We start from the raw sequence: 27,777 nt of genomic DNA on the forward strand, positions 1-27,777 counted from the left end.
CTCTCTCTCTCTCTCTGTGTGTGTCTCTCTCCTTCTCTCTTTCTGTTTGAGAGAGATCTTCTCTGCTTGTTTTTTTGGTCCGAGGCGTTTCTCGCACAGGATGTTGATGATTTTGGAAAGCCGGGTAACATCATAAAGTCAGCTTTCTCTGATGAGAACGACCTCCACCTCACCGACACACAAAGGGAAGCACGGTGCAAGTACTTTTTTTATAACGTTCACACGGATTTATTTCATAATTATTTTTGTGAATGTCATTAAGAAGCAGAGGGGGTTGTTTCAAAGACAGAATGGATCACTTTGCAGCAGAGTGCCTTGTTTCAATGTCCAGTCGTGCAGTTGTTCACCCCCCTAAGGGCAACAGGGAGATTAAACCGGAGATCCCGACCTCCTCCAGGACGGGGGAGGAAATAAAGGAGCCCCTGGTGAAGGAGAACTCGCTTTTCGTGGTGGCGAGGATCCTGGCGGATTTTAACCAGCAGACGCCCAACGGGGTTACCGAGCAGGCAAAGATAAAGGAGGAGAGCACGCCGAACCTGAGAGAGGATGGAAACTCTGCCACACCTACCGCCACCTCCGATCCTGCGCTCAGACAAAGAGGCAAGAGATCGAGAGGTCGGACTGAGCAGGAGCCACCTCAGAAAAAGCACAAATGCAACTATTCCGGCTGTGAAAAAGTTTATGGCAAATCCTCCCACCTCAAAGCCCATCTAAGGACACACACAGGTCAGTTTGGCTGGATGCAAGTGTTTAATGGTGCCTATTATGTTCCTATTTCACATGAGACTAGTAAAACTGAAAATACTGTCTGATCTAAACAGGACATACATTTAAATTGCTGCATTATTGTCGAAGAATAAAGAATCTTCCTTAAATAAATATGATGAGCGCATTAGTATTGCATCTATAGCTTCATAGTAATACTTTCATTGCTGTGAGTTATATAAACTTTATAATGTCCTTTTAATTTCTGGGAATGGAGGCTTGAAAAAAGTGCCACTCCCACTCAAGTCTTTGAGCTTTGCCCCTCACACCCTCCACACCCCTCCTCCTCCCTGCTGAACACACGCACGAACATCCACCACCGCAGTGGACAGTATGTTCAAACTGAAACTGCGGTGTACATGTGGAACTACATTAAGCCACGTTTCCTGAAGCTGATCGTTCCTTCTGAATAATTTTAGTTTGCTTCAAAGCACCGCGAGTTATTAAAAAAATGCAAAACATGTAGCCGAAGATGCGCAGAATCAGTCAAGTGTGCATGGGCATTCAGGAAGTTTGCAGAATCAGTCCAAAAAGTCCAATAAATGCGCTGCAAATCAGCAGCGTGTCGCATGTGACACCCACCCGTCCGCCCCCTAACGACCATACCTCCAGTTTTTTGCGCTTTGCATTCCGCAGGATAGGATACTGAAGCAGGGAGGGGAGATATAGATCGACTCAAATTGGGGGGTTGATAAGAGCTGTGCAGTCTGTCGCCTGTCTGCCCACAGCCCTTTGTTATGATGTGCCACACCCCCGCTAGACAGACTTGCCAGCTGATCTGGCCAGCAACAGACTGAGCTAGCTGAGCATCGACTGGAGTCTCACTGCCTTTTCCTCGTGATGTGAACACCTAATCTCTTCGCTCATTTTCTGCACAAGCACGCAGCCACATGCATCATCTTGACAGGGCTGAAAAGAAAACAGAGCTCTCTGGATCACAGGATAAAACACCTTGCGTGAGCATGACCCACATTTGAGTCATTTGCTGCAGAAACATGCAAGCATAAAAAAGCAGCTTCACGAGATCCAGCATATGTAGGGCACCCTCAACTTCAAGGCATTTTCGCTAATTATACAAACAAAACTGTTTGGTTACACACCTTAGGCTGAGTCCCAATTCCAACCCCTCCCCCTTATCTCCCAGTATTTACCTCATGTAGTGGTTAAAATGTCCCACTGAGAACTGGGACACTCCTTAAAGAAGGTGATCATCAGTTCTCACTGATTTCTGCAAAATAATAGAAGTTCTCAGTTGAAACAGACATACAGATACCACATTTTGTCATATTTAATGAGGGAAAAAAAAGTAGGCTTTGGCAACACTGAATGTATTCTTTAATGTAGTTTAGTGTATTCACAAATTATGGAGACGAATAGGAATAAAAATGTTCAAATCTCTAATTTGATTCATTGTGGTTCTGATCCCTGTTTGGGCTAGTTGAAAATATGACAGATTAGGACGTTATCAAACAACAACCCGACTTATCTCCTGTTGGTATTATTTATTTATATAAACATATAATTACATTTCCTTACAGAAGACTAATAGAAGAACATCGGAAATTGGTTAAAATCATTGGTTATGAAAGTGGGTACCAAATGTCTAAAGTTAGGGAACATTTCGAATAAAACAAAGTCTGGCACAAAATAACCAAAACTTTAAAGGCACAAAATTGCAGTGGGATGAAATGATCAGAACCTACAAAATTATTGTTCTAAAAGTGCTCTAATTAAAAAAAATCTCTTTGTGTGTTGTATTTGTTTGCATAAAGTAGCTCAATTACAGTGCATGGCTGTTTATACCTAACAATATGCAGATTAGCAATAATTTACAATGAAACCAAATGTAATAAAAAATACATTACAATGGTTATTGTGTCTGAAAAATGAGTAAACAAGGAAAATATTTACATTTGTGAACATTTTTAAAGGCTAGAAGGTCCTCCTGCTCCATAGAAACGCTCTTAAACTCAGGTGTACTATCCTGTCTGATTTCTGTCACTTTTTTTGTAGATTTGTTATCTTTCATAAAAAGTGCACATAAATATTATATTCATTTAAAAAACAAGAAGAACAAACCAGCATGGAACACATTAGGAGACTGTGGCTGGTAGAGTCATTTGCTATTGATTGGAGTCAACCTTTATTGTTGCCCCAGTCAGAGACTACTGCCAACTGTTAAACTACCATTTGTTAAAAAAAGGCTAAAGGTGAGAAATGTGGCTTATAATTACAACAAGAAGGATTCTGTCCATTGTCATTACTCCTTTGTTGTGTTTAGTGCAGCATTACCCCAGCTCATTATTCTTGTTACCTGTCAAGCCTTTTCTTTTGTTCGCATTGAAGGTCAACTTGCATCCTGTTATTTCTTTTAATTAGGATGGTTTGTGTTGTTTTATTTGATAAGTTCCAGAAAGTCACAGTTCTGCTACCTTGTCTCTGAAAAAGCTGCAGCTGTGCTTCCAGCAGTCGGCTCCCCCCTTCATCAGCCCACACCATGTGAGTTCAGTGCAGTTTTATTGCTCCTTGCCAGCCCTGCCCTCGTCTGCGTGCCTAATAAGCATTTCCTTTCGCCTGCCTCTCTGGATATGCTTCAGCGTCTGGCCTGCGCCACTGGGCAGTGTCCTATAAATTCTGATAATAATGACCCTCTCTTCCCGTTTTACTGGGCAGGCCCAAAATGTGGGTCATTTGAGTTCAGCTGGGCTGCCTCAGCCGAGCTTAGCATGTTTTCATGGAGTCAGACTCAGGCAACATGCTTCCTTTCAACCCCTACTAGCAGAATCACGAGAGAACCGATCCCAGCCTAGTCAGGTTCAGCCAAGTGCTGCTTTCTAATTAAAGGAGAAGCACTATAGACAACAAACAATTAGCCAGGGACAAGATGTTCCTTCAGGCTTCTACACCCAGGTTTTGCAGTTTGTGTGTGGTGGCATCAAAAAGCAGCAGAAATTTGGGATATTTTGTCTTTCTTACAAAATGTTCACAGCCTATGAAAAACCCTGTCCGTTTACATTGAAATGCTATAATTTTATTTGCAAATAGCTCCAACAACATGTAATTATAGCAGAATTATCACTAATGTGTTTAAGTATGTTGCTAGCTGTTAAGTGGCTTGTATAGGGCCAGTGTGTCAAATCATCAACATAAATAAGCTTAACCTTTTAAAATTAAAACGTACTTTTTGCTGCTCTTCTAAGTTGGCTTTGGCCCTTACTTTCCACTTAATTTTTCGTCTTTTAAGATCTAAAAATACATTTCTTTTTTGGACTGTAAATTGTAATCAGTTACTGTTTGACGGGACCCGCTCAGCGGAGATAAATAGGTTTAATTTTACGTTTCTTTTTGTTCGTGCTGGGTTCAATGGGGACATCCTGGGTGTAGCACACACAGGAGTACACACTGAATTTAAATCACTCATTATACTGCATTGAGTTTGATGCTTAAGAATCCACAGCAGTTTAGGGGTCTAAGGTTACCAGACGGCTTTTGTTTGGTATCCTTATGTTGGAGCCATTTTTTTCACTGCGAGCATTCAGTAAAATGTGAAAAGGAAAAAGAAAATTAATGGACTTAAAACTGATTTACAAATAGTCTGAGAAGGGCTCCAGATTTTTTCAAAATTTGTTTTAATTCCCTTTTTAATGCATAAGACCCACCCAAGTGGTGTCTTATGATCTTTGGGTGAAGTCTCATAAATTTTTCCGTGGTCATGTCATAAACTGCCATCTCTGGAAAACTGATGGCCCCTCGCTCTTCTTCCAACTGAGACCCCCTTCCCCCCCGCAGCCAAATCTTACAAAAGCCCATCTTGTCAATGTACAATACACATTTGAAACCTGCTGGTGACACAAAAGGGGCCAGGGTCAATATTTATAAACGACAAAGAGCCTAATGACATATTTTACAGTTGGATTAATGTTTTTGTCTGAACCTCCTTTGTGTTTTGTTGGGGTCCCTCTGATGCTGTGAGCTGGTTGTAAAATCCTTTACTGTCCTAAACAATAAGTGGTACCACCTGGAGGCATGGCTACGGCCATGGAAAACCTGGTTCCTTTAATGCGCTACCTATTTTCAGTCAAATAAGTGTGGTTAATAACATTTTTACATGGAAAATTATCCTAAATTCCAGGTGGAAAAAGCAGCAGGAGCCCCTCATTATATATGCTTCTTCCTTGCCAGTGGTTTTATTTTTGGCTGCACTGAAACACAGAGTGCTCAGTGTTCCTGTGTGGTTGGTGTCAGTGATGAGGTTGCAGGGTGGAGATGGGGTTTTCCTGAATACAATCTTGGCACACTAATAGGTAAAAACATATTCAGGGGCTGAAGAGTTCAGTCCACCTACCTGACCAGCAGCAGGACTTCCACCCTGCTCTAAGCATATGAAATAATGTCATTTTGTTAACAGTTGATAATCTTGGACTCTGTTATTAAACCCCAGAATCAGTTTCAGATATTTAGATGATGATGTTGGATTTTGCTGCTGCTATATTTATTGCCAAGCCAGCATTTACATATGGGACCCATACAACTAGACAATGGCTTGAAAACGTGGCCCAGAATGGCATTGTGTTTGGGTTACATAATGGCCCAATTTCAATTGTCTTTACAGTTTTGATGTAGGACAGCTTTGGACAAAAAGCGTAACCAACATGGAGTCAAGATGCGTTTCACAATTTGAACAACTTTTTTTAACACCCATTTGAGGCCGACTAAGACCTAGGTGTGGTGTCCAACGGGTTTTGCCTAGATTGATTGTATTCAGCCAAACCATGTGGGTCACATAGAAACCCATTGTGAGCCCAGGCCCACTTTGTACCAATTCAGCCTCACCATCATTATATAGGAATGTGTAATGGGGTCATGTACTTGCTGTATAAAAGGAATCGCCTTTTATGCAGCAACATAATGTTAAAATTTAAAAATGTTCCAGTACTTGGTTGTTTTCTATAGAGAGACGTTTCATTCAAAATTAAATAAAAAAAAAAAATACTGCTACTGATAAATTATTAATAAATATTCCATGAAATAAAAAAAAATAATTATGTTAAAAGAAATTTTCATCTTATTTCATTTAATTCATTTCAAGATTTATTTAATTTACTTAAAGATTTATTCATTTATTTACTCATGTCTTTCATAATGCTGTTTTATTTTGTGACACTTTTATTTTGTAAAGCTACTTTACGTATTTCAGTTACTTTTACTTTTAAACCCGTTTTTCATTTTAAGCTCTTTTTATTTCATGCTCTTATATTCAAATGAGGGGGCGGAGGTTTGTCTGATGGGCGGCGCTGGGACAGCAGGGCCGCTGCCTGCTAGAAGACAGCATTCCGGAGGGAGCGGCTCCCCTGGTGCCAGGCCTGCCGTAAAAGCCTGACACGGCGGTTGCCGCTGTTTTTGTGGAAGCTGTTTGTGCAATAAGTCTTTGTCATCCTTTCAGCACGTCATACACACACATAGTGCTATTTATTTCCCATCTCAAGTAAATACAGCCACCATATGTTATGGCTCCAACGCTGTTTATTAAATAAAAACCAATAAAGACATCATCATTTAAAAGTAACAGCCTATAACAATAATGACATCCCGTTTGCCGATAATCAGCTTTGGTCACTCAAATACGTAAAGCATCTTTACAAAATAAAAGTGTCACAAAATAAAACTGCATTATGAAAGAAATGAGTAAATAAATAAATAAATCTTTAAGTAAATTGAATAAATCTTTAAGTAAATTAAATAAATTTTGAAATGAATTAAATAAAACAAGATAAAAATTTCTTTTCACATAATTATTTTGTTTTATTTCGTGGGGATATTCATTCATTTTATGAAATATTTATTAATAATTTATCAATAGCAGTATTTTTTTATTTATTTAATTTTGAATAAAACGGCTCTCCATAGTTTTCACAATTTTTTGTTGGCAATTGTGTTAATAATTTAATATTGTGCTGCAGCTATAAAAAATAATTCAGCCAATGTTTACATATAGGGTCTATGTATGTGGAAAGTTGGCTGAGATATTGTTCCAGATGCTATTGTTCATGAGTTGCGTAATGGCGTGATTTTAACTGCTTATAGGTTTGATGCAAGACAACTCTGGAGAAAAAGTGGAACTGAAATAGTGCCAATGGATATTGCCCAATTTGAACGGTCTTTTTTTAAAACTTATTTTAGACTCAGGGCGTGGCGGTGTCGCAGGAGTGAAGCGTGCGACACATGGATGGAAGCTAAAGTCCTCAACGCAGCCGTCGCGGGTTCGAGTGCTGGCCAGCATGTCTACCCCTCTCTCTCTATCCACCCCATTTCCTGTTGGTCAGCTTACAAAATAAAGGCCACTAGTGCCACAAGATTTAATAAAACAATATTTGAGACCCAGCTAAGACATTCAAAGGGTGCCCAAATGGTTTTGTCGATATGGATTATATCTTGGCAGCATAAGTGGGTCCCAGATAAGAAACCCATGGTGAGCCCAGGCCTACTTGTAGCTTTTCAGCAAGACCAAAATCCATTTGGGGCCCAGATATACATGAGATAACCAATGCTCGGCCCTTTACCTATGGTTAATGAAATTTGTAAGTAGGTCTAAAATATATGTAATATTTTACTGCAGCAATGATTAATGAAGCAGAGAACATTTACATATGGGACCCATATGAGTAGAAAATGGGCTGAAATTGACCCGCAGATGGTATTGTTGACGGGTTAGATATTGTCCCAATTTTAACTGCTAATAAAGGTTTAATGCAGGACAGCTCTGTAAAAATGGGTCCAAGTTGTGTTGTGCAATTTGCACTGATTTTCCTATTACCCATTTTAACCCTGCAAAGACCCCAGTTCATTGCAAGGAACCTGGAATTTCCTGTTTTACCCATTCAGCCTAAGCAAAATCCATATGGGGCCCACACACATATGGTGGCTAGGAAGGAGCCTTCTTTGTTTTGGCAGCAGGGTCATGTTGACATTTTGAAATATCCAAAGACTGATCCTTTTCACTACTTTGCTAATGATCATATTTTAAACCCAATTTCAAACAGAAACATTCTAAACTAAGAAAATTATGATCCATTATTTTTGTACTCAGACATTGGAATACATGAGTTATAAGTCAGAAGATCAAATAGAAAACCTGGAAAAATAAACAATACAAATTGGCAAGGTAGAGACCCCTGAGCCAGGCTGATCTCACTATCCAATATGTCTACCATGCATATAAAACATTCAAAGTTTCAGTACAATCCCTGTTTGTGAGCATGTGTTTGAATCTATGGATTAAAGAGAAGTGTTATTAGTTAGTACTGCTAATAGTAGTTTGCACTTAGTTTTGCTCTTAGCATTGTCATGTAGGAAGTTAGCTTAAATCAGCTTAGTCTAAATCGCCATTTCATGTTGGAAGTATATTTTTCAGCTGTGAAGGAACAGGTTGTGTCATTATACCTGGTTGGTTCTGGAAAGTCAAGTGGAGCAGTATGGTATGTGTCCAACAGAAACAAGGTCTTAGTTCAATCTACTTCATCCCTAATGATAATAAAACCAGAGTGGAGCCACCATCTTGCCTATTGATCCTCTGGTGCAGTGTTACTGTCCCATAGAAGATATCTTCAAGATGTGTGTTGATGCACATGGTAACCATATGTTATCCTGCATGTGTTGACAGCAGAAGTTTCTTGATAATGTTACAATATATGCCCGATTTGACTGTGATGAAGCAATCGAGCACGCGCCACAGAGCATCATAATGCTGAATGCCATCAGCCACTGCCCTGGCTGTGACATTTTCAATGGCCTACAGGGCTCATGTATTCTTTAGTAAACTCTGGTTTGGCTCTATAAAAGCTGCTCTGTCAGTTCCCCCCACCAGCCTCTCCCACCCCTTTCTTGCTTGAAAAGTATAGTAGGTGTTGAAGCGTTTTGTGATGCAAGACCAAAGTCACATCTTGTGGTGTGGGGTTAACTGCAAGCGGCAGGACGCGAGGTATACAGACCTGTGGAAGAGTGGGAATTTTTCTCCACATCCACAGTATGAAAACCGCTACATGTCGCACGTGATGAAGGGATCTGCAGCACAAAGAGTGCAGCAGGAGGGGGGTGTGGCTATACACCAGAGTATTCCCTGTCAGTGCTATCTATTGATGTAGGTCATTTATTCAGCTGCATCTGCAGCCAGTTTGATTAAGGTTTTTGGGTCTGTGACCTTTGTAGCAAACCCCCTTTGGTGAGGGCTCAGAGAGTCCGCTATGAAAGTTAGACCGACTGTGTTCACTCTTTGCTGTTCATGCAGGTTGAAAAGAGTTAAACTTCAGGTATTTTTAGAGGGAGTAGTTTATCTCAAGCCGTTGTATGTCTTCACTCCTGTACAGTACCTTGTAAAAGTATTAGTATACCTTGAAACCGCAAACTTTAATATAGTTTGTTAGAATTTTATGGGTTGTCAAAATAGTGCAGGAAAGGATTGCATGGTTTTCATAATTTTTACCAATAAATATCAGAGGGCCAGTGTAGCATGCAATTGTATTCAGCGTCCTGATTTAGTAGTTTGGAAAACCACCTACCGTTGCAGTTACAGTTGCATATCTTTTAGGATACGTCTCTCTAGGTGACTTCTGAAGTCAGTTGATAGCCTTTATTTAGGGGCATCAAAGTATGTATGAGGGTTTGAAGATAATACATACACACTCTTTAGATTTTTATTTCTTAAAGAAGTTCAACTCAAAGGCTGCATGGTGGCGTACTGTAGTTGTCCTACCAACTACACCACCATGCAGCCCTTGAGTTGCCTTGCAACGAGAAGGTCCTGGATTTGATTCCCGGCCTGGGTTCTTTCTTCAGGGAGTTTGCATGTTCTCCGTGTGCATGAGTGGGTTCTCCCTGGGTACTCAAGCTTCCTCTCACAGTCAAAAACATGACTGTTAGGTTAACTGTTGACTCAAAATTGCCCTTGGGCATTGCTACTTGTCCTGTGTGTCTCTGTGATGGACTGGCAACCTGTCCAGAGTGCAAACCCCAGAATCAGATTCAGATATTTAGATAATGATGTTGGACTTTGCTGCAGCTATATTTATTGCCAAGCACAGCATTTACAAATGGGACCCATACAAGTAGACAATGGCTTGAAAACGTGGCCCAGAATGGCATTGTCTATGGGTTACATAATGGCCCAATTTCAATTGTCTTTACAGGTTTGATGTAGGACAGCTTTGGACAAAAAGCGTAACCAACATGGAGTCAAGATGCATTTCACAATTTGCACAAATTCTTTTAACACCCATTTGAGGCCCACCAAGACCTAGGTGTGGTGTCCAACGGGTTTTGCCTAGATTGAGTGCACCCCGCCTCTTGCCGAAAGACCGGCGGAAAAAGGCACCTGCACCCTCCCCACGACCATGTAAGGACAAGCGGCTATAGACAATGAATCATATTTCCTTTTCCTGCCATTTCACAATTATGCACTTCTTTGTGTTTGTCTATCAAAATTTATCCTGATGAAGTGTACTTAGATTTGTGGAAATAATGTGACAGAATTTGAAAAAGTTTAAGGGGTATAAATACTTTATGTATAAATACTTTATGTATTTATACAATATGTTCAGTGTGTACAATAGGATGTGGCAGTCTAAATAACCGGTTATATTTTAAGAGTTAAGAAGAGACTAGCAAATCGTTTTATCAGAAAGACATGAAAACATTTCTCTCCCGTCTGCCATTATATATCATTATCTCCTCCAATCACAGTGTAATGTGGCCTCTCAAGATCTGGCCTTTTTTTCCAATGCCCATGGAGGATGTTGATATTATGGGAGTGACAGTGTCAGAAATGTCACTGACATGAACATGCTGCATGAGAATCGGAGATTACGATCGACATCACCATGGACTCAGTGTAAACAGCCTTTAATGACCACAGCTATTTGTCTGCTGCTGGTTAACCTGGCTTTGAAAGATAACACTGCCTGCAACACATCTGACTCTGCACAGTCAGGGCTAAAAGAATGCTTCCATCCTGACTGAGGCAAAATGTAATGAGTTCGTCAATGCAGACCAGCCATGTCTGCCCTTCCCTTAAATAGTTAAGTGGATGAAGTAATGTGTGGCAAAGTGTGTGCAGGATTCAGAGTCGCTTTTAACTCCACTGCATGGTTCTGTGTGAATGTCAATGGGCCAGCATGCGGGCCGATTGGAGAGAGTTACGGTTAGTGCGAGCAGCCCTTGCATTACAAGAGGGCCACTCCTGCTAGGAGAGAGGATGCTGCTATTGTTCTCGACCCGACAGCTACAGGCTAATGAACAGAGGCAAGCAATGGGTCCCTATCAATACAGGGAAAAAAGGATTAAACATAAATGTTCCTGAAACACCTGACAGACTCTTTGCTGCTCCAGCAGAGTTTCTTTACAACTTACTTTGAATTAAAATGCAAAGGAAACATGTTACTACTTAGTGATTTTTTCCTGCTAATTTGTCTTCCCTCCCACCGAGTTATTCTCTCATAGCTGAGCAGACGCATAAACAGTTGCTCTGATCACAGATGTGTTTCGACTCAAGCTGCGTCTTTCTGCAGACCACAAAACCTTTGCGCGCCTTTGTTGGTATTTTTGCATAACCAGAGCCTGTATATGCTGCTTCGTGAACAATGAAAGGAGGAGCTGCAGAAGCCTTAATGTATATTTTTTGTCTTGCCCACAGATGTAAGTGTTTATGTCGTCTTGGCACGTGATGTTGCGTGTAGAGGGAGAGAGGGTGGGTGTGGTGGGGTTAACCCCATCTGCTCCAGCAGGTTGTGGCAAAGGGGGACTTGGTGATCATTTTCGTGTTCTTCAAAGCCCAGGGACTGTTCTGTCTGCTGGCTCGTGGCTGGTTACAGGTTATATGTTGTAAACATGAGACTAAAGTATTGGGTTGTGCTCAGCTCTACCACTGGAGTGAGTGTCCCTCTCATTTCATGTTGCCAAGCTGGCTGTTCCACTAAACTGGTGCAAAAGTGGAGTAAATCCAACTCCTTTGAGCTGTGGGCTGCATTCTGGCTAAGATTTTATGTTCCCTTCTTGAGACAGTTGCTTCTGAAAATCTTTGTAAGTTTACAGGGAAAATTAAGGATTTTACATTTGATTTTCTGTTAAAAGGTTATAAGCAGTTGAAATCCTACCTGCAGTAGACAACTCTCTCGGCGTCTTCTAGTGACACAAGTTAGTTTTGTCCAAGTCAAGTCCCTAATGACTGAAATTCCCATTCTCACATTTATTACATGCCATTTAGTCTGCCTAAAACACAGACTTGCTGTAGGGCGTTAATTCAACATGAAAATAAATAATTATACATTGCTGTAATTTCAAACCTATTACATTTTCAAAATGTAATATTGACCTTGTTGGCCCTCTAACACTACTTAATGTTGAATTTCTGAAGTAACAGGAAGTGTTTTTGTTTTTGAAGAACCAGAAGTGTCTTTGTATTGCTGCCATAGTTTAACAGCTTGAGAATAAAATATTGGATGTAAGTGAAGCTGATTTTGTAATAAACATGACCTGCAGTCATTAAAAGCACATTTCAGTTTTCAGAGACATTCTATGACATTACTATGACGCTGCAAGAACATATGTACTGTGTGTAAGAATACCATAACTATCAGTCATTTGTGTAAACTACAGTAACTGAGAAGGGACATTAGTCATTTACTCAAATTATCGACACCTGATAACATGAGATTGTTATCTTTGTTTTTGCAACTTAAGTACAACTCAAGTCCCCATCTTCGCTGTCTTCATTTAGAAAAAATCCAGGTTTTGGTAGAGTTTGCACTGAGAACTTATTGACAGGGAAGCAAATTACTATGTTTTAGAAAAATGCTGATATTGGAGGCGATGCACCACCAGTGATCTTCCTGTATGAAACATGTACTAACAGCACAATATGTAAAGCAGTTCTGGTCCCAGTAACTGCCTGATAGAAAGGGAAATTATTGTAAAAATCAACAGACCTCTTCATTTAAGCTGCTATAATAATTTTGCTTTTCACATTGCTTTACGTCCTTGTAAAAAACATCTGAAGTGAAAATGAAAACAGTTTAAAGGTGCATAAAATAGCATTCACATAAACCCTTATGATAGTTATCTACTGTAGGTAAGATTTTTCTGTTAATAACCGTTTTCCAAAACTTCACTTAAAGTTAACCTCAAGGTGATTATTGAAGTTAACCTTTATGTACAAAAACAGTAATTTTCACTGTCACCCTAACCAAGTTATTTCTTCTTGCTCACTTCTGGCAGGGGGCTCACGTAGAGTTTTTTAGGTGTGCCTATGCCTGGGGAAGCAACAGGAATTTTATCTACATTTAGCTGAAATGCTGGTAGCTGTTGTTGGAGCAGGGGATTGAGTTCAGTTCCTGTACCGCTGCCTGCATCAGAAGCGAGATTTGATCTTGCCTTTGCAGATAGAGTCCTTTACACCTCAGGGATAGATTTCGCTTCAGCCGTTTTTTATTTTGTAGAAACTACTGATATATGAATGAGTAAAGGGATGAGCTGCTTATTTACTGACCCACTAGACTCAGAACAGTTATATAACTACAGCACCTGTGACATAATCACACCACCTTTAACTGGGGGGGGCAGAGGTACTTTTTGCGTGCATGATGTAACTCACTTTATGGGTAACTGGGTCACTGTGTTCATTTGGGAGAAGCTTCCCTCCTCCACCCTCCCCTCCTCTTTTCGCCCTTGCCCTCTGCAACTGACATGTTCTGAGAAAGGCAAACCATGCATGTGGCAAACTGCCAGAGATGGAATAACCAATCGCTGGGGCCTGACATCACAGTCACCACGCTGCCCCGGTGTGGGAGGACTCTAACTGGATGGGAAGAAAGGCAAGCTGTGGTCACAATCTTTTTTTTTTTTAGCAGGGATGCTGAGTAATCGCTACAGTCTACAAAAATAGCCTGGACAGTGACTTCCCAACAGCACACACAGTATTATCATTTTCATTTGGGATCAGAGCATATAAATGTGCATTGGCAGCTATTTTGTGATGTAACAAATGAGACCATGATAAATCCTGTAAAATGTAATTGAAGAAGAAAAATAATAAAAGAAGAAAAAAATAACAACTTGGTTGGATAGGTGTGGCCACTCTCAGTGTACTTCTTTAGTGAAACATCTTTAATTCAGTTTTAGCATTCAGTATACAGCAACTGAAGTTGTCAATATTTTTCCTCTCTGCCTTGTAAAAATTCTCCAGATCTATCAGATTGTGAGGACATCTTTTGTCTACAGCTCTCTTCAACCGGGTCCACAGATTTTATGTTCAATTTAGATCTGGAATTTGACTAGGCCATTCCAAAACTTTAATTTTTCTTTCATTAGGTCATTCTTATGTGGATTTGGATATATGCATGGTCTCACAGTGATGCTAAAAGATAAAATCCCTTTTCACTTTATCAGTTTTTTAGCAGATGCCTTCAGTTCTCTGCTGGACTGAGTGGTATCTGTAATAGTTCATAATTTCATCCACCTTGACAAAGCCACAGTTTCATCTCAGTCAGTGTTATAAATTCCTGCAGCTCTTTCATTCTTGTTTGCGAGTTTTTCTTCATCCTTTCCTTGTAATAATTACCTGATTAATTAATAACGTCACTATTTTCTCACATTTCCTCCAGTTATGCACTGCTGTCATCATTTCACCATGGCATACAAATAATGTTGTGGAACAAATATAAATAAAGCAAAGGATGCAAAAGTGGAAAAATCAGTAAAACCAAACTAGGACATCTAAAGCAGTTATATCAGTCAGTCATTTTCTACCGCTTATTCCATAGTGGGTCACGGGGGAGCTAGTGCCTATCTCCAGCAGTCTATGGGCGAGAGGCGGGGTACAACCTGGACAGGTCACCAGTCCATCGCAGGGCAACACACAAACAACCATGAACAAACTCATTCATATATCTAAGGGTAATTTAGAGAGACCAATTAACCTAACAGGCATGTCTTTGGACTGTGGGAGGAAGCTGGAGTACCCGGTGAGAACCCACGCATGCACGGGGAGAACATGCAAACTCCATGCAGAAAGACCCCAGGCTGGGAATCGAACCCAGGACCTTCTTGCTGAACAGTGCTGCCAACTGCGCTACTGTGCAGCCCCAGTTATATCAGCTTAACCATATTTAACATAAGTGATGTAAGCTTTTAGAAGAAATAAAAGAAACGTGTCACAATATATGTTGAAAACGTTTTGAAACAATTTAATATGATCTCATTTTCCATCACTAAAACCTTTCATATTAACAAGCGGTACATGCTTTTGAGAACCACTGCATAGTATAGAATTGTTTGGAACAATGCCTGTTTAAAAATAACTTATTTTTCACACTGTTACCCTTAAAGCCATAAGCTCTGTAAAGTGTTTTCGGAATGCTGTTAAGATTCATCCCAGTGAAATGAAGTTTGATATCTGATGCTTCCACAATGCGTTACTGAATCAAGCCAGCCAGACGAGGGTGTCTCAGCTTTAGCTCTCTTTCATCTGTTCTAATATTAATGTTGGTTGGATCTGTTACTCTGGTTATTGACCCTTAAGCTGCCTGCAGAACTTGGCTCTATGTTTAGGCCAGTAACTCATTTTGCAGTAACAGGAGGCAGCCCGAGCTTCCTTCTGCTGCTGATATGGTATTAAATCAGTCTAACATGACACGCCTCAGTCAGATAAGCGCTTAAGCATTTACACCACAATCCCGACTAACCAGCCGCAATATGAGCTATAACCATTGACATCTGGTTATATATTTTCACTGTAACTTCAAGTGGGAAAGTCAATGTGTTGTTTTTTCTAGGTTTGATAAAAAGGAGTCATAGCCACACATCATGTCCATATGCAAATGTATATCCATCAGTTAGTGCATTTAAATATATGAAGTGATGCATGAACCTGCAGGAACTACAATGGGCAGGGCAGATTGTGTTTGTCTGGAGCTGAGGTAAGGCATCAGAGGCAGGAACACAAACCATACTGTCTAGACTTGCTCTGTCTGTCTGCATGTTTTGTAAACATACAGAATGGGGTGAGGGAGGGGTTGTAGCGGAGGGATCTGGACTCGTAGTGAGCCGAGTTCTTGTTTTTGAGACTCTCTGGCATCATGTAGCGTATGAATGTTTGACGGTGAGCAGTGCTTGTTTCCATTGTGGCCCACAGGGAAACCAAAGAACAAAGAAAGCCTTTGGCAGCCTTTCTTTTTGTGCCTTCTATAAACATTATTATATTTCCCATTCATGCCTCAAACCATTGGCATAGATATGTATAACGATTGATTATTCTTATTCAAAGCAGAAACCCTAAATATTTAAAGATTAAGTGCTGCATATGCTGGATGTGTTATTTCTGTTATTCAGAAATAACATTATTATTATCAATGTTATTCAAATGACACTTGGTTTAATGCACATAATTTACAGAGCAGAATAAAAAACCAAACATGAGATAATATATAGTGGCTTTGAGTAGATTTGATTAAATTTCCACTTTAATTGCATGATGTAAGGGGTAATGTGTGATTTCTCTTGTACCACAGCACTGATAGCTGCATGTTTGAAAATGAGTTAGGTAGTCATTGTGAATATGATTAGCATCTGGAACTATATAATTAAACTGGGTTTGCTACTTCAGTGTCACGCCATTCACTAGGTAATTTATCAAAACTGTCATTATTTTCGTAATAGACCGGACCCGCATACAGAAGAACACTCTGAGGAAACAACTGTGTTCAACGAAGATAATCAAAAGATTCAGGTTTCTGCCTGCGAAGGAACATACACAAAGTCAGCTTAGAGACAAGGAACGAAGCATAGCTTAGAAGTGGCTGAGCTTGTTACCACTGAAGACAAACACTCTGGCATCGAAGTGCTGGCAGCCTCCTGCTTAAATACTCCTCCATGCAATCAGCAGATCAGTTGCACCTGTCACCTAGCACACCTGAGAAACTCCAGCACCATCAGGAAACTGAAAACAAAATTGCACACAAAACACAAACACACACTCTAACCCAGACCCCGACAAAAACAAAAACAGTATCAGCTTTTTAGTTTCATATCTCTTAATGCTTTGCACATAACTTTATGATTTTTTTATATCCTTCTTACAAAGTCATTAAACTATAGGAATAACATTGCTTATTTATTGGCACCGAATTAGTCATCACTCACGGTGATGAGGTGTTTATCAGATTAAGATATTATCACGTTCCATATGGCTCGCTCACATACACTCACACTATTAGTTCTGGCTTGGTATACCTATGTAATCAAACATCAAATGAAAGCAGAGGCCTGTTGGGTGACTATAACCTGTTGTGGCCCATTTACTGCTAATCTCATGTAGTTTACATTCCTGCACACCATCCCCCCAAAAAACAATTGGACTTCTCACAATTTAAATCATGTTTTGATTGTGTTGTTTAAACCTCCATACTAGTCATTTGCTCCTGTGTATTTCACTACAGTATTAAAAACGTCCAATAACAGGGAGCGCATTTACATATTTAAACAGTTAACACACAAAAGCATAGCTACGGTCTTGAGTTATGACATGTTAAATCATAAAGAGATTGATTTGATTAGAAAATATTTTTTGATTGCTTGAGATATGTTTGAGGGCTTGAGGAATTTTCACACTAAAAACAGTTGGGTTAAAAGCAAACAGAGTTGGGTTTTGTGATAACCCAAATGACTGGTGCAGCTCCTGTAATTTATTTACTACAGGAGTGTTTGGTAAGACTGATTTACTGTGTAATGTATTCAACCCAAGAAGTTGGCAGAAGTGGGTATGCTTCAAGGTAAGGGTACCAAACCATGGGATGAATAGAATAATACAAATGTTCCATTGTACTGTTTCCAGATTGTTTATGTTTTTTAACGAGATGACAGGGAAAGACAGGACAGATAAATTCTGGAAATATTCCTAGTTGTACATGTTATAAATGTCTATAAAGAGCAGAATGGCAAAGCAGTACCATTCTGCACAAGAAGCATTTTAAAAACTACAATTAAATTTAGATGTGATTTATCCAAACGGCTGGAATAAGTTTTGCTTTTCTGTTTCAAATCAAAGTAGTTAGATCATGATATACATTTTTGTTAGATTTTTGTTATAACATGTTCTTTTTACTTCTCTTCTACCCAATACTCCATAGAAATCATTGCTTGTCTATAATGATTGTATGACCTTTTGTGTGGTCAAAGTGTGAATGTTGACTTAGCTAACATCAGTTTACACAAACCATCAGCAGGTAAAAAGCTAATGTTATTTTAGGTGAATTAACTAATTTCTGATTTTTACCGAAGTCAGTATCACAACCCACTGACCATAACATTATTTGTTCATTATAATTTTACCATTTCTCATTTCCACATGTGGAAAAGATCTTGAAGTCTGATCAGGTCATTGTTTAAAATGGCGGTCTCTAAAGAATAATGAGGCTCCTTCTGCTCTTTTCTATAATCCATCAAAATCGGCCACAAATTTTATTGAGCCTTTGATTAAAACTACCACAATTGTATCCCAACAGCAGGAATTCAGCATTTGGGCTAAAGAAGTGTGTGGGTGTGCGTGTATGTGTGTGAATACACTCAGCATAGGAACTTGAAATACATCACAGTTTGGAACCAAAATTACTATGGAAGTTTCTTTTGCACTTATTCAAAGTCACATGTTTTTTTTTTTTTCTCGCCTTTACATAACTTAGAGTCAATGTGTTTAGATACAGTTGGGGTTCATAGAAACCTTACATACCTTAATCTTAAACAACATTGCAATCAATGATACCCAGCCCACTCTGGAGGTTATCAGCCCATTCAATGGACATTATCATGTCTTATCTCTGCCATGTGGCCATAAGGTGTCGTCCCTACGGACCCTGAATCAGACATTGTCACTCATTCCGGTAGAATAGATGGAAAGCTGCAGAGATTACAGAGGGGGAGATCCCCTGTGGTTATTGCAAACATCTGCTGTTGTTGTCGTGGGAATGGCTACATTTACAATGCAAACCATGACTAGATAGGTCTGTTGCCTAGAACTAAACAAAAGTATACAGAACTCATTATGTTTAGAATCTAAGTTGAACAATAAAAATACCCTAAGATAATATTGCAGTTTAGAACATTGCTTAAGTTCCTTGGTGGAATGTCCTGTGAATAATAATGAAGCTTTGTGATGGACTGGCGACCTGTCCAGGATGTACCCAGCATCTTACCCCATCTTGCCTTGACTGCTGGAGATAGGCACCAACGCCTGTGAGACCCTGCAAGGATAAGTGGATATAGAAAAAGGATGGATGGATGGCTAATAATGAAGATAACACCAGTAACAAAAGTACACTGTTCATGCCAAAAATATTGTCATTAACAATATGTTATTGTGCAATGTGACAGCATCTTGAATATGTGATAAAAGCTTTTTTGGCATGTAAAAACACAAACATAGCCATAAGTCTCAATGATATTTTCCTCTTATTTTATTTTTGCACATGGTCTGATTCTTCATATTCTTTTGCTGAATATAAGTTGTAATTCTTTTCTATTAAATATCTTCATGTATTTTATTGTCTGAGTGCTAAAAAGGTGGTATCCTTTTGCTTCTGCTTTTTCCATAAATTTTTTTAGCCCTTTCCTACTTGAGCAAACTTTGTGCAATTTTAACCACACAAATCTTGAAACATTCATCTATGAGTTATGAGACTTTTTATACAAACCTTTTCTAAGCAAATTTTCCCAATATGCTTAATGGGTGTTCCTTTCTAATTGTTGAAACACTTTGTGCAAAAAGCTTCTTCTTACGTTTAGCTAGAAACACAATTCAAGTAAAAAAAAAAAGGTCACATAGCATAACATAATGTCTCATTATTTTGTTACCTTTTTAGTTGCATGCTAATGCTAAGATTTTTGCTAATGAGGGCCTGTTTGCTAAAGTTTGCATTATGGCTAATGCTAGCAAATATACTGCCATTAGCATAGCTGCAAGTTTCAATTTGAACTAATAAGCTTTGGCAAGGATATAAAACAAGATTGGACTAAAAAGCTAATGCTAGCATATTAGTTAATGTTAGCTTTTCAGTGTCCTACACTACATTAAACCTTCAGGTCTGCTTTTGCCTAACACTTCAAGGTTTGGTCTTTAACAGATTTTTTTTAAAACATGTGGCTCTTCTAATATTCAGTCAGCAGAAACATCTCATTTGGCTTGCAGAGACATTTTACCTGGACACAAGGATCTAACTATGACTATGCTTTCCTATTTTCTGCAGGTGAAAGGCCATTCCCATGCACCTGGCCTGACTGCAGTAAGAAGTTTGCCCGTTCTGATGAGCTGGCTCGCCACTACCGCACCCACACGGGGGAGAAGAAGTTTGGCTGCCCACTTTGCGACAAGCGCTTCATGCGCAGCGACCACCTGATGAAGCACGCCAGGCGCCACTCGGATTTCCAGCCCGGCATGTTGAAGAAGCCCCATGGCGGCCCCACCACACACCCGAGCTCTCTCAGCGATTACAGCCGCTCTGATGCATCAAGTCCCACCATCAGCCCCACCCTTAGTCCAGCTAACTCGCCTTAAAATGAAATCTGGCCGCACTTTTCAGGCCCCCAGACTGTGAGGCCTGCAATTTCATCATAACACATTTGTTGCACAGTTGTCAGCAACCCGCCACCCCCTCCTCTGATATTTCTGCGCTTGCTGTGATGTACCATACTGTACATAAGTGCTTATTGTAGTGCAATTAATTGTGTGATCCTAATAGAAGATAATGCCTTTCCCAGATGGCGATATTTCCATTCTGTACCACATCTGTGTTTTTTAAGCTTCTGACTATGGCTAGTTGTGTATTGTATATTCACAGTTTAGAAGAAGGAAAAACAGACAGACACCCTCACAGGTCTTATCAAAATGTTTTGTTTTTAATAGATTTTTTTTTTATTGAATGGGTTAGGAGAAGGGGTACACCTACACCTCAGGATTGAAGACAGTTGCTCTTTCTGTAATACCACAGTACTCAAGAGCACTCACATTGACTGCACAATATACTCATCACTTTATTCGAAAATTCAACGGGGAGTTGAATTTTTACGCCCTGCTCAGGGATGGCCTTGTTAGCTTGAAAGAATGACCATGGTGAAGAGAAACATACAGTACATGTTATACTGCAGCCTTACCCTCAACACAATTTGCACTCTATGCTATGTTTGTCGGCTTTCACATTTGAGAAAAACTAGACATACAGTCATGCGGTCATTTTTCTAAACTTCAGTTGATGTTCTGTCCTACGTTTGGAGGGAAGGTCAAATGTAATGTAACTTTTGTGTTTTGAGAAAACACAACACATCAGTGCTAATATACACTGAAATTACAGTGGGCATGAGATGTGCACTGCATTAATCAGTTTTATATTGTTCAAAGTGTGTGAATCTGCATTGTCAAGCAGATCGGGATTATATTGGGTTGGTAGTTTTTATAAATGTACATATAAGTAAAAACAAAAACAGAACCTTTATATAGTGAGAATGAAGTTTAAAAGCAGCTGTTTTTGCCTAAAAGTATCAGGGTTCCTGCAAGTTTAAGTAAGACTTCTTTTTAAGACTAATATGATTTCAAGTAAATAAATACATGATTTAGGAGAGTTAACTTTAAAAAACTAATTTTACTCAATGGGTTGTTTTTAGCTTAATGATTAGCTTAAGCAACAAAAACACAGCTTTGTCACCTTAAATTAGTGTTTTCCAGCTCTGCCATGTGAGTCGAGTACTTTTACACTTAGGTTTCCCAACTTCAGTGCCTTTGTGGTGTTGATAAGCTACATTAAACTCTTTTAATGTAAGCAAAGAAATCAGCCCCATAATATCATAATCCATCAAAAATCAGTTCTGAGGGAGGATTTTAAAAAAAGTTGCATTTAAAAGAAGAAGTGGGAATTACTAAAGAGAAAATCAACATAGACAGTAAGAAACACTTTAACTAAAGCATACAGAGGTAAAGTAAAAAATAAACAGGTACTACAGAACTACTATGAATAAACTAATGGTTAATTGCTACTAATTTCCATAACATAAACTTAGTCTGCACACCACTTGTGAAAAAAAAAGGTTTACTTAATCTAAAGTAATTAAAGCTGATTCAGAACCTAAAAGTTATCAACATGCTAACAGTCTCTCAACAGCAAAAGGAAAATACATTTTATATCATATAACTGGACTTTTAGCCTTAGCCTTGTTTAAATCTAAGACGGCAAAGGAGCAGTAAAACAAATAACAATGAATACCAAGGTTTCAGAGCCATCATGATAATACATCAGCTTTTGGTATCAGAGCGCCAGCAATAAGACAATGAAAGAGTGTCTTATTGGTTATATATGGTGTTAATTTTCGCAGAACCAACGTGCATTTCTGTTGCAGAGTTGTGACACCTCCTTACATCTTTCTTGGCTGTAGAGATAGTCTACTTTTCTGCTCTAGCACTGGTTTTTTTGGATGACCTGGAGGTTCCATACCTTTGGACGCAAACGTCAGCAAAAAAAAAGTTACTGAGGGCTTATAGACATGCCCAAGACGGGAAACAGAAGTCTTGCTTTACTCAAAAACAGACAACTTAGCGTAGTGTTTGATGCAAACCAAAACAAAACAAAAACATTTCTCCACTGCAGTTGGCAAAGCTCAGATCCAGTTTGTTTGATGGATAAATGTCTCTAGAGAGTTCAGTTCTGTTGGAGCTACTGGGAGTTTAGTCATCATGAGGTACTCGTTGACCAATCAGACATGGATTTTGGTGTAACTATGGCAATAAGTTAGATAGTGGGGAAAATATATGACTGACTGACTGACTGACTGACTAATTAGTTTGAAAAACCAGCTTATTTTTTTTAGAGAGAGAGAAAGAGAGTGACTAAACTAGAATGACAGGTTTTAGCCAGACCTCACCGCACCTCTTTAAATTAATTCTTTCCTATGAAGAAGGAGCTGGTAGTGGATTTTATACCACAGATTTCTGAATTATAATTAGTTAAACATACAGTTTTAAACCCATAAACCAGTTTCAAATTATGCATCATGGGGTTTTTAGTTGTATCACAGTATGAAGCAATTAAATTCTACAGCCAGAGCTACAGATCACAGAACAAAAACATTTTTACAAAATATATTATAAAATATAAAAGTTCATCAAAGCAGCAATGAATGAACAAACATACAGAAATAGGTAAGACATAGCTAAATGTATTGTGGGACTGTGTATGAAAAAATCTGGGCAGAATTAGGACCTAGGCCAAAAATATAGATTATTAGATTTAGGACTTTTGATGTCCTTGCAGAAACCCTGATTACTCTCTGATCAGCACATATTTCACCAAAAAAGGAGACAAAACAACTTAAGTAGCAACCAGTTATTTCATCTCATCAAGCACATAGGAAAATGTACCAAAGACAAGCTTTTTATTCAGTCCTATGGGGAGTATCAAAGCTAGAGTCACATGAGTGATCACTTCCTCCTGGCTAAACCTCCCTGGAGGAAACAGCTGCACCCAAAAGAAGACATTCCCACCCTGCTGCAGGGAGTGCTAGCATGTCATTCGCTCAGTGAGACCTTTCTCTTCTGGCTCTACCTGTCCTGTCAGTGAGCCATCTGAATTACATTAGCATTGCCTAATTAGGAGGTCAAACATTGGTTAGTGCATTAGGCCAATCTAACTTGAGGGAAAAAGCAGATATCTGCAACAAACAGGCAAGAGAGGGCAGGTCCTACTCCTGATAAAAGATTAGAGGTTTTATCACAAGCTGAACAGCACAAAGGAGGAGATACACAGAAGCAGACAACCCCATTTCCTCCTCCCTCCAACTGTAGAAACAGCCAGCAGAAAAATAGGTGTAATTGGTAGCTTGATCTGAATTGCAGGATATGAGGAAATGTGTATGAACAAGAGCTGTTTGTAGACAGCACCAACAGCGTGGGTGGGAAGTACCTGACTCCATCCAAAGCACAAACAGAATTCCTTCTCATAGAAGCTGCAGAATCAGATTTCACAATGCAGAGGAAACTGTCGCTCTTGGCTCGCACTGATAAACCCGAGCTTCCAAACTGCTGCTTTAAAACTTCCTTTCTCCTTACAAGTTGGGGGGGGTTGGCGCCTTTTGAAGAGTTTGAAGAGAAACATTTGAACCAAAATGAACATATCAGCAAAGTGCAGCGCTCACTATACTGATGTCAACCCAGCATTTGAACCTCCGATGTCCCCCTGAGAAAGCTGACAGACATGCCTCTGTAAGTCAGGCTAAAGTGGAAACAAGCACCACTATCAAAACTGCTGCAGCCCCACCAGTCTGTATTATGCCCACACTTTTTAAATACTTCATTGCTGCATTTGGATGGGCTGTCATCTATGCAGTTTAGACTCCTTCAGACTTACTGCCATCAGAGCTAACTTGACCAACTCTTGCTCCTGTATCCTGCATGCGACGCTACATGCATGTTAACTTTGCTCTGAAAGCGAGTAGTATTTTTTTTTTTTTCTTGAGTCAGTCTGGCAGGTGTAAGTTCATGAATGTGAGCCCTTGTCCTTCTTTCTCAATTGCAGCTATCTTCTCTTTTAAGTCAAAATGAATCCACTCTCATTCTCCCTTATTTAGCTTGAAAAGCAATGGATTTATCTCAAAACACAATCCTTTGTATGATGTTAAATAGTTTGCAGGCTGCAAGATGACACTTTGAATGCCACTGATTTGCAGATCTCAAAGACAGAAGTGACAGTTTACCATTTTTCTTAAAACAAAAAGAATTGCTGTTGATCAGCTTACTTTCTGTATATTCCTGTTTTGGTTATAATTTCATGACCTGGTTTAAAGTGCTCATTTGCAAAAAAAAAAAGGAGAAAAAAATTACGCGTTATTCAGTTTTTAATCTATAATCTGCACATTTTCCTCAGGGTCAACATCTGCCAAGCAGATACGGAACAGTTTGTGGATTTTGTTGTAAAACCAGTCGCCGCACGCATACATCAGGCTGCCTGCGGCTGCCCCTCGGTGGTCTTGGGTGCCCAGTGTTCACTGCTGGTCAGTGTGTGACCATGCTGGTAACACAGGACCACCTTAGTGCAGCCCTTTTTGCCTATAACATGTCTTGATAACTTCACACAATCCTGCTTTGATACACTCTGAAGCTGTTTTAACTTAGATAACCATTTAAACAGAAAAGTCTATATATTCAGCTAGACTGCAAAAGTGACATGTAGGCATCCACAGACAGAGCGTCTCAAAAACCTTTACTCTCACTGTATCTAATGTACTTGAATAATTCCAACAAACAAGGCCATCGAACACAGTTTTGTACATGTCCGGTTTTACTGTTCTTTGCTTTTGCTGTCCAAGCCTTTGAAAGAAAAAAGGCATTTAATCGCCTGATTTTTTCCTTATTAATTTCAGGTTTTTATTAGTTGCTTTAGGCAACTGTTTTAGAGCTCATCGCAGCTGAAAGTGAGCTCATTTATGTGTAAAATTAAACTTTACTTTGTTGATGTCAGGGATGCAGGTAAATCCTATTATCTGCAATTCCAAAAAATTCCTTTAATTCATGAAATGAAAAAAAAAAAAAAATCAGGAAACTTTGGGGTGGGTGGGGTTATTTTTTTTACTGTCTATGTCAGTTTCAGATTCAGTGACTGATTCCTTTTTATTGCTTTAGATTATTTGAAAGGTTTTCCATATTATAAGAGACCACAGAATTGTGAGTTAGGATGTAGTCATTATTTGTATTATTATTAATATTGTTGTTGTTGTTGTTGTTGTTGTTTAAGGTTGTATTTTAATTTTTTGCAGAATTATACCTCTTGAGATATTTGAATTTTGTTTTACCTTCATATCTTTTCACATCATCCATCATGTAGCTTATGTTTGTTTAATGAGTAGCAAAAAAAAAATGTTAGTTTTATTTGTTCCTACTTGAATGAAGAAGTAGACAAAGAGTTTTTTTTGTTTTTTTTTTGTAGGAAACTAAAACAAAAACACTGGGCTGCATTTTGTATAACCGTTCCATATTGCCAGATCCTGCATGTCCCTCAAAATATAGGGAAAAACTATCTTTTCAGGAGAACATTTGTATATTTTTATTACTTTATGCTAAGAAAGTATTCAAGCGTCCAAGTGATCCAAAGGATTTACATTCTCTTGATTTTAAATCCAAATTTCTGCTTAAGATCACAGATTTCTACATGCAAGGATTCTAAAATACTAACAGTTCTTGAATAAATTCAAGCAGCAAACTAACAATTTAGAGTCCATATTATATATTTAGGTTCATTTTAAAGACATCAGTATGTTACTGATCAGACATCGTCAGCAGAAGTACAAGCATGATCCGCGCAATCGTGTGCCAAAACTATAGCGATAACTTCTTAAAGAGTATACAACTGTTGAGCGTAAATAATCTAGCTTCTATCAGATGTCTAAAAAAACAATAATCTTGTACAGTTTTATATAGAGTTGACATGTCGAAATGTTATGTACAGGATTTGATCAAGCAGTTCTGCTCTAAGTTAAATGTTTCTATTCTTTATGCTTTATGTAATGTATGGTTTTGCTTTGTGTAGCTTTGTTTTTATTGTTATTAATTTTGGTCCTTTTTGTTGTTGTTTCTGATCAATGCTGAAGCAGTGTATAATAACTTACTGCAGCTATTTTTGACATCTTAACAGTTTTAATGATTATAGACGCTTAACCAGTCCAAAGGAGTATGGCTTTTGCTCTAAATGTGCTGCTTCCCTCGACCCGATGCGTTTTTTTGTAGGTTCGGAATAGAAGTGGGTCCAGACTGTGCACAAGGTACGTTTTCTAGTGCCCCACATGCTTTAGACTCGATGTTTGGGCTAAGCCAATTTAAATGAATACCTACAACATGTAAAAGTAACAGAGCACGTCTTCCCACACGACAAAGACCTGAAGCTTATGCCTTTTTAAAGTAGGGATTTTTTTTAAGAGACAGCCACGTAGTTATAGAAAGGTTGTTGATCTTTGTTACCAAAGGCTTTGAAGGGAAAAGAATGAATGTTGCAGTAGTTTTGAATCCAGCTCTGTTTGTACCGTTGTGGTGCAATTGTACTGTGCTGTACTTGTTAAAAGATGGATTTGTGCTTAAAAAAGGACCTTTTTCTACATCTCAAATGGACAACTTTATTTTTTTTTCTTTAAAAGGTAATTTGAATGAATTTAAGTCATTCAGTCACACAAGCAAACATACTCAGACTGAGTCTAAAATGAACAAGGCAGTAAGAACACAAGCAGATCCAAACTGCTGGTACTTTTAGTTTGAACTCGTCTGCTTGAAAATACTCTGTGCACCATCCGTTCCTCACTGCAGAGAAAGTCTGTTGAATAATGTTTGTCCTTTAAGGATTAGCTCGTTTCAGGTTATGCAGCATGCAGTGGTGTCAATGACTTCTTTGACAAATAGAGAGCCTCTCACCAGCCTTTTCAGTTCTGTTTCCTGTACCTGTTTGTCTTCAGTGTACCTCCTCAGTGTAATGTTGCTCTCTTGATACCTCTGTGTGTTTCTTCCTCTGCACCCTCACCATCAGTTGCCTGTTGTAGTGACTCCATGGTGCTGCTTTCCCCTCTTATGGCACCATTATAATCTGTTCTGTAAATAACTCTCAGCTCAGCTATGGCCAGTACATTCCTCTCAATGACCTCACTTTAAACCTTCAGGTGACTCTGTTATTTTATTTTTATTGTTTTTTTCCTCAGCAAACCAAAATCACTACATTCAAGTATTACAGTTGTACAGTTCAATGAATTCATCACACATTCAATGTGCTGGTCTTAGCTGCTCTGTTGTATCTTTTTATGGCATTATTTTTTACATGTTAGATGATATATTGTGACCATGTCCTATGCAAATATGAGAAATAACAGATTGTTGAAAAATGTATGTTGTCATAACTTGTATGCATGAAATAGTGAGGTTTACATTTGGAAATAAATTCATAAAATAAGTCACAATTA

At 38.9% G+C, this 27,777-nt stretch overlaps 1 protein-coding gene across 1 annotated transcript; it reads left to right on the plus strand.

Moving 5' to 3' along the window:
• klf13 (Kruppel-like factor 13) lies at positions 1–27,777 on the plus strand. The gene is made up of 2 exons (XM_047391402.1): positions 1–726; positions 20,049–27,777. The coding sequence occupies exons 1-2, from the start codon at positions 252–254 to the stop codon at positions 20,354–20,356; spliced, it is 783 nt and encodes a 260-aa protein (XP_047247358.1). The 5' UTR covers positions 1–251; the 3' UTR covers positions 20,357–27,777.

The sequence above is a fragment of the Girardinichthys multiradiatus genome, chromosome 2 (assembly GCF_021462225.1).
Source record: "Girardinichthys multiradiatus isolate DD_20200921_A chromosome 2, DD_fGirMul_XY1, whole genome shotgun sequence".
NCBI classification, from domain to species: Eukaryota; Metazoa; Chordata; class Actinopteri; order Cyprinodontiformes; family Goodeidae; genus Girardinichthys; species Girardinichthys multiradiatus.

Excerpts from the sequence above, each read along its gene's own strand:
- klf13 (XM_047391402.1), top strand. The coding sequence starts at position 252 with ATGTCATTAAGAAGCAGAGGGGGTTGTTTCAAAGACAGAATGGATCAC. Across the intron at positions 727-20,048 it reads CCATCTAAGGACACACACAG|GTGAAAGGCCATTCCCATGC; the intron begins GTCAGTTTGGCT and ends TATTTTCTGCAG.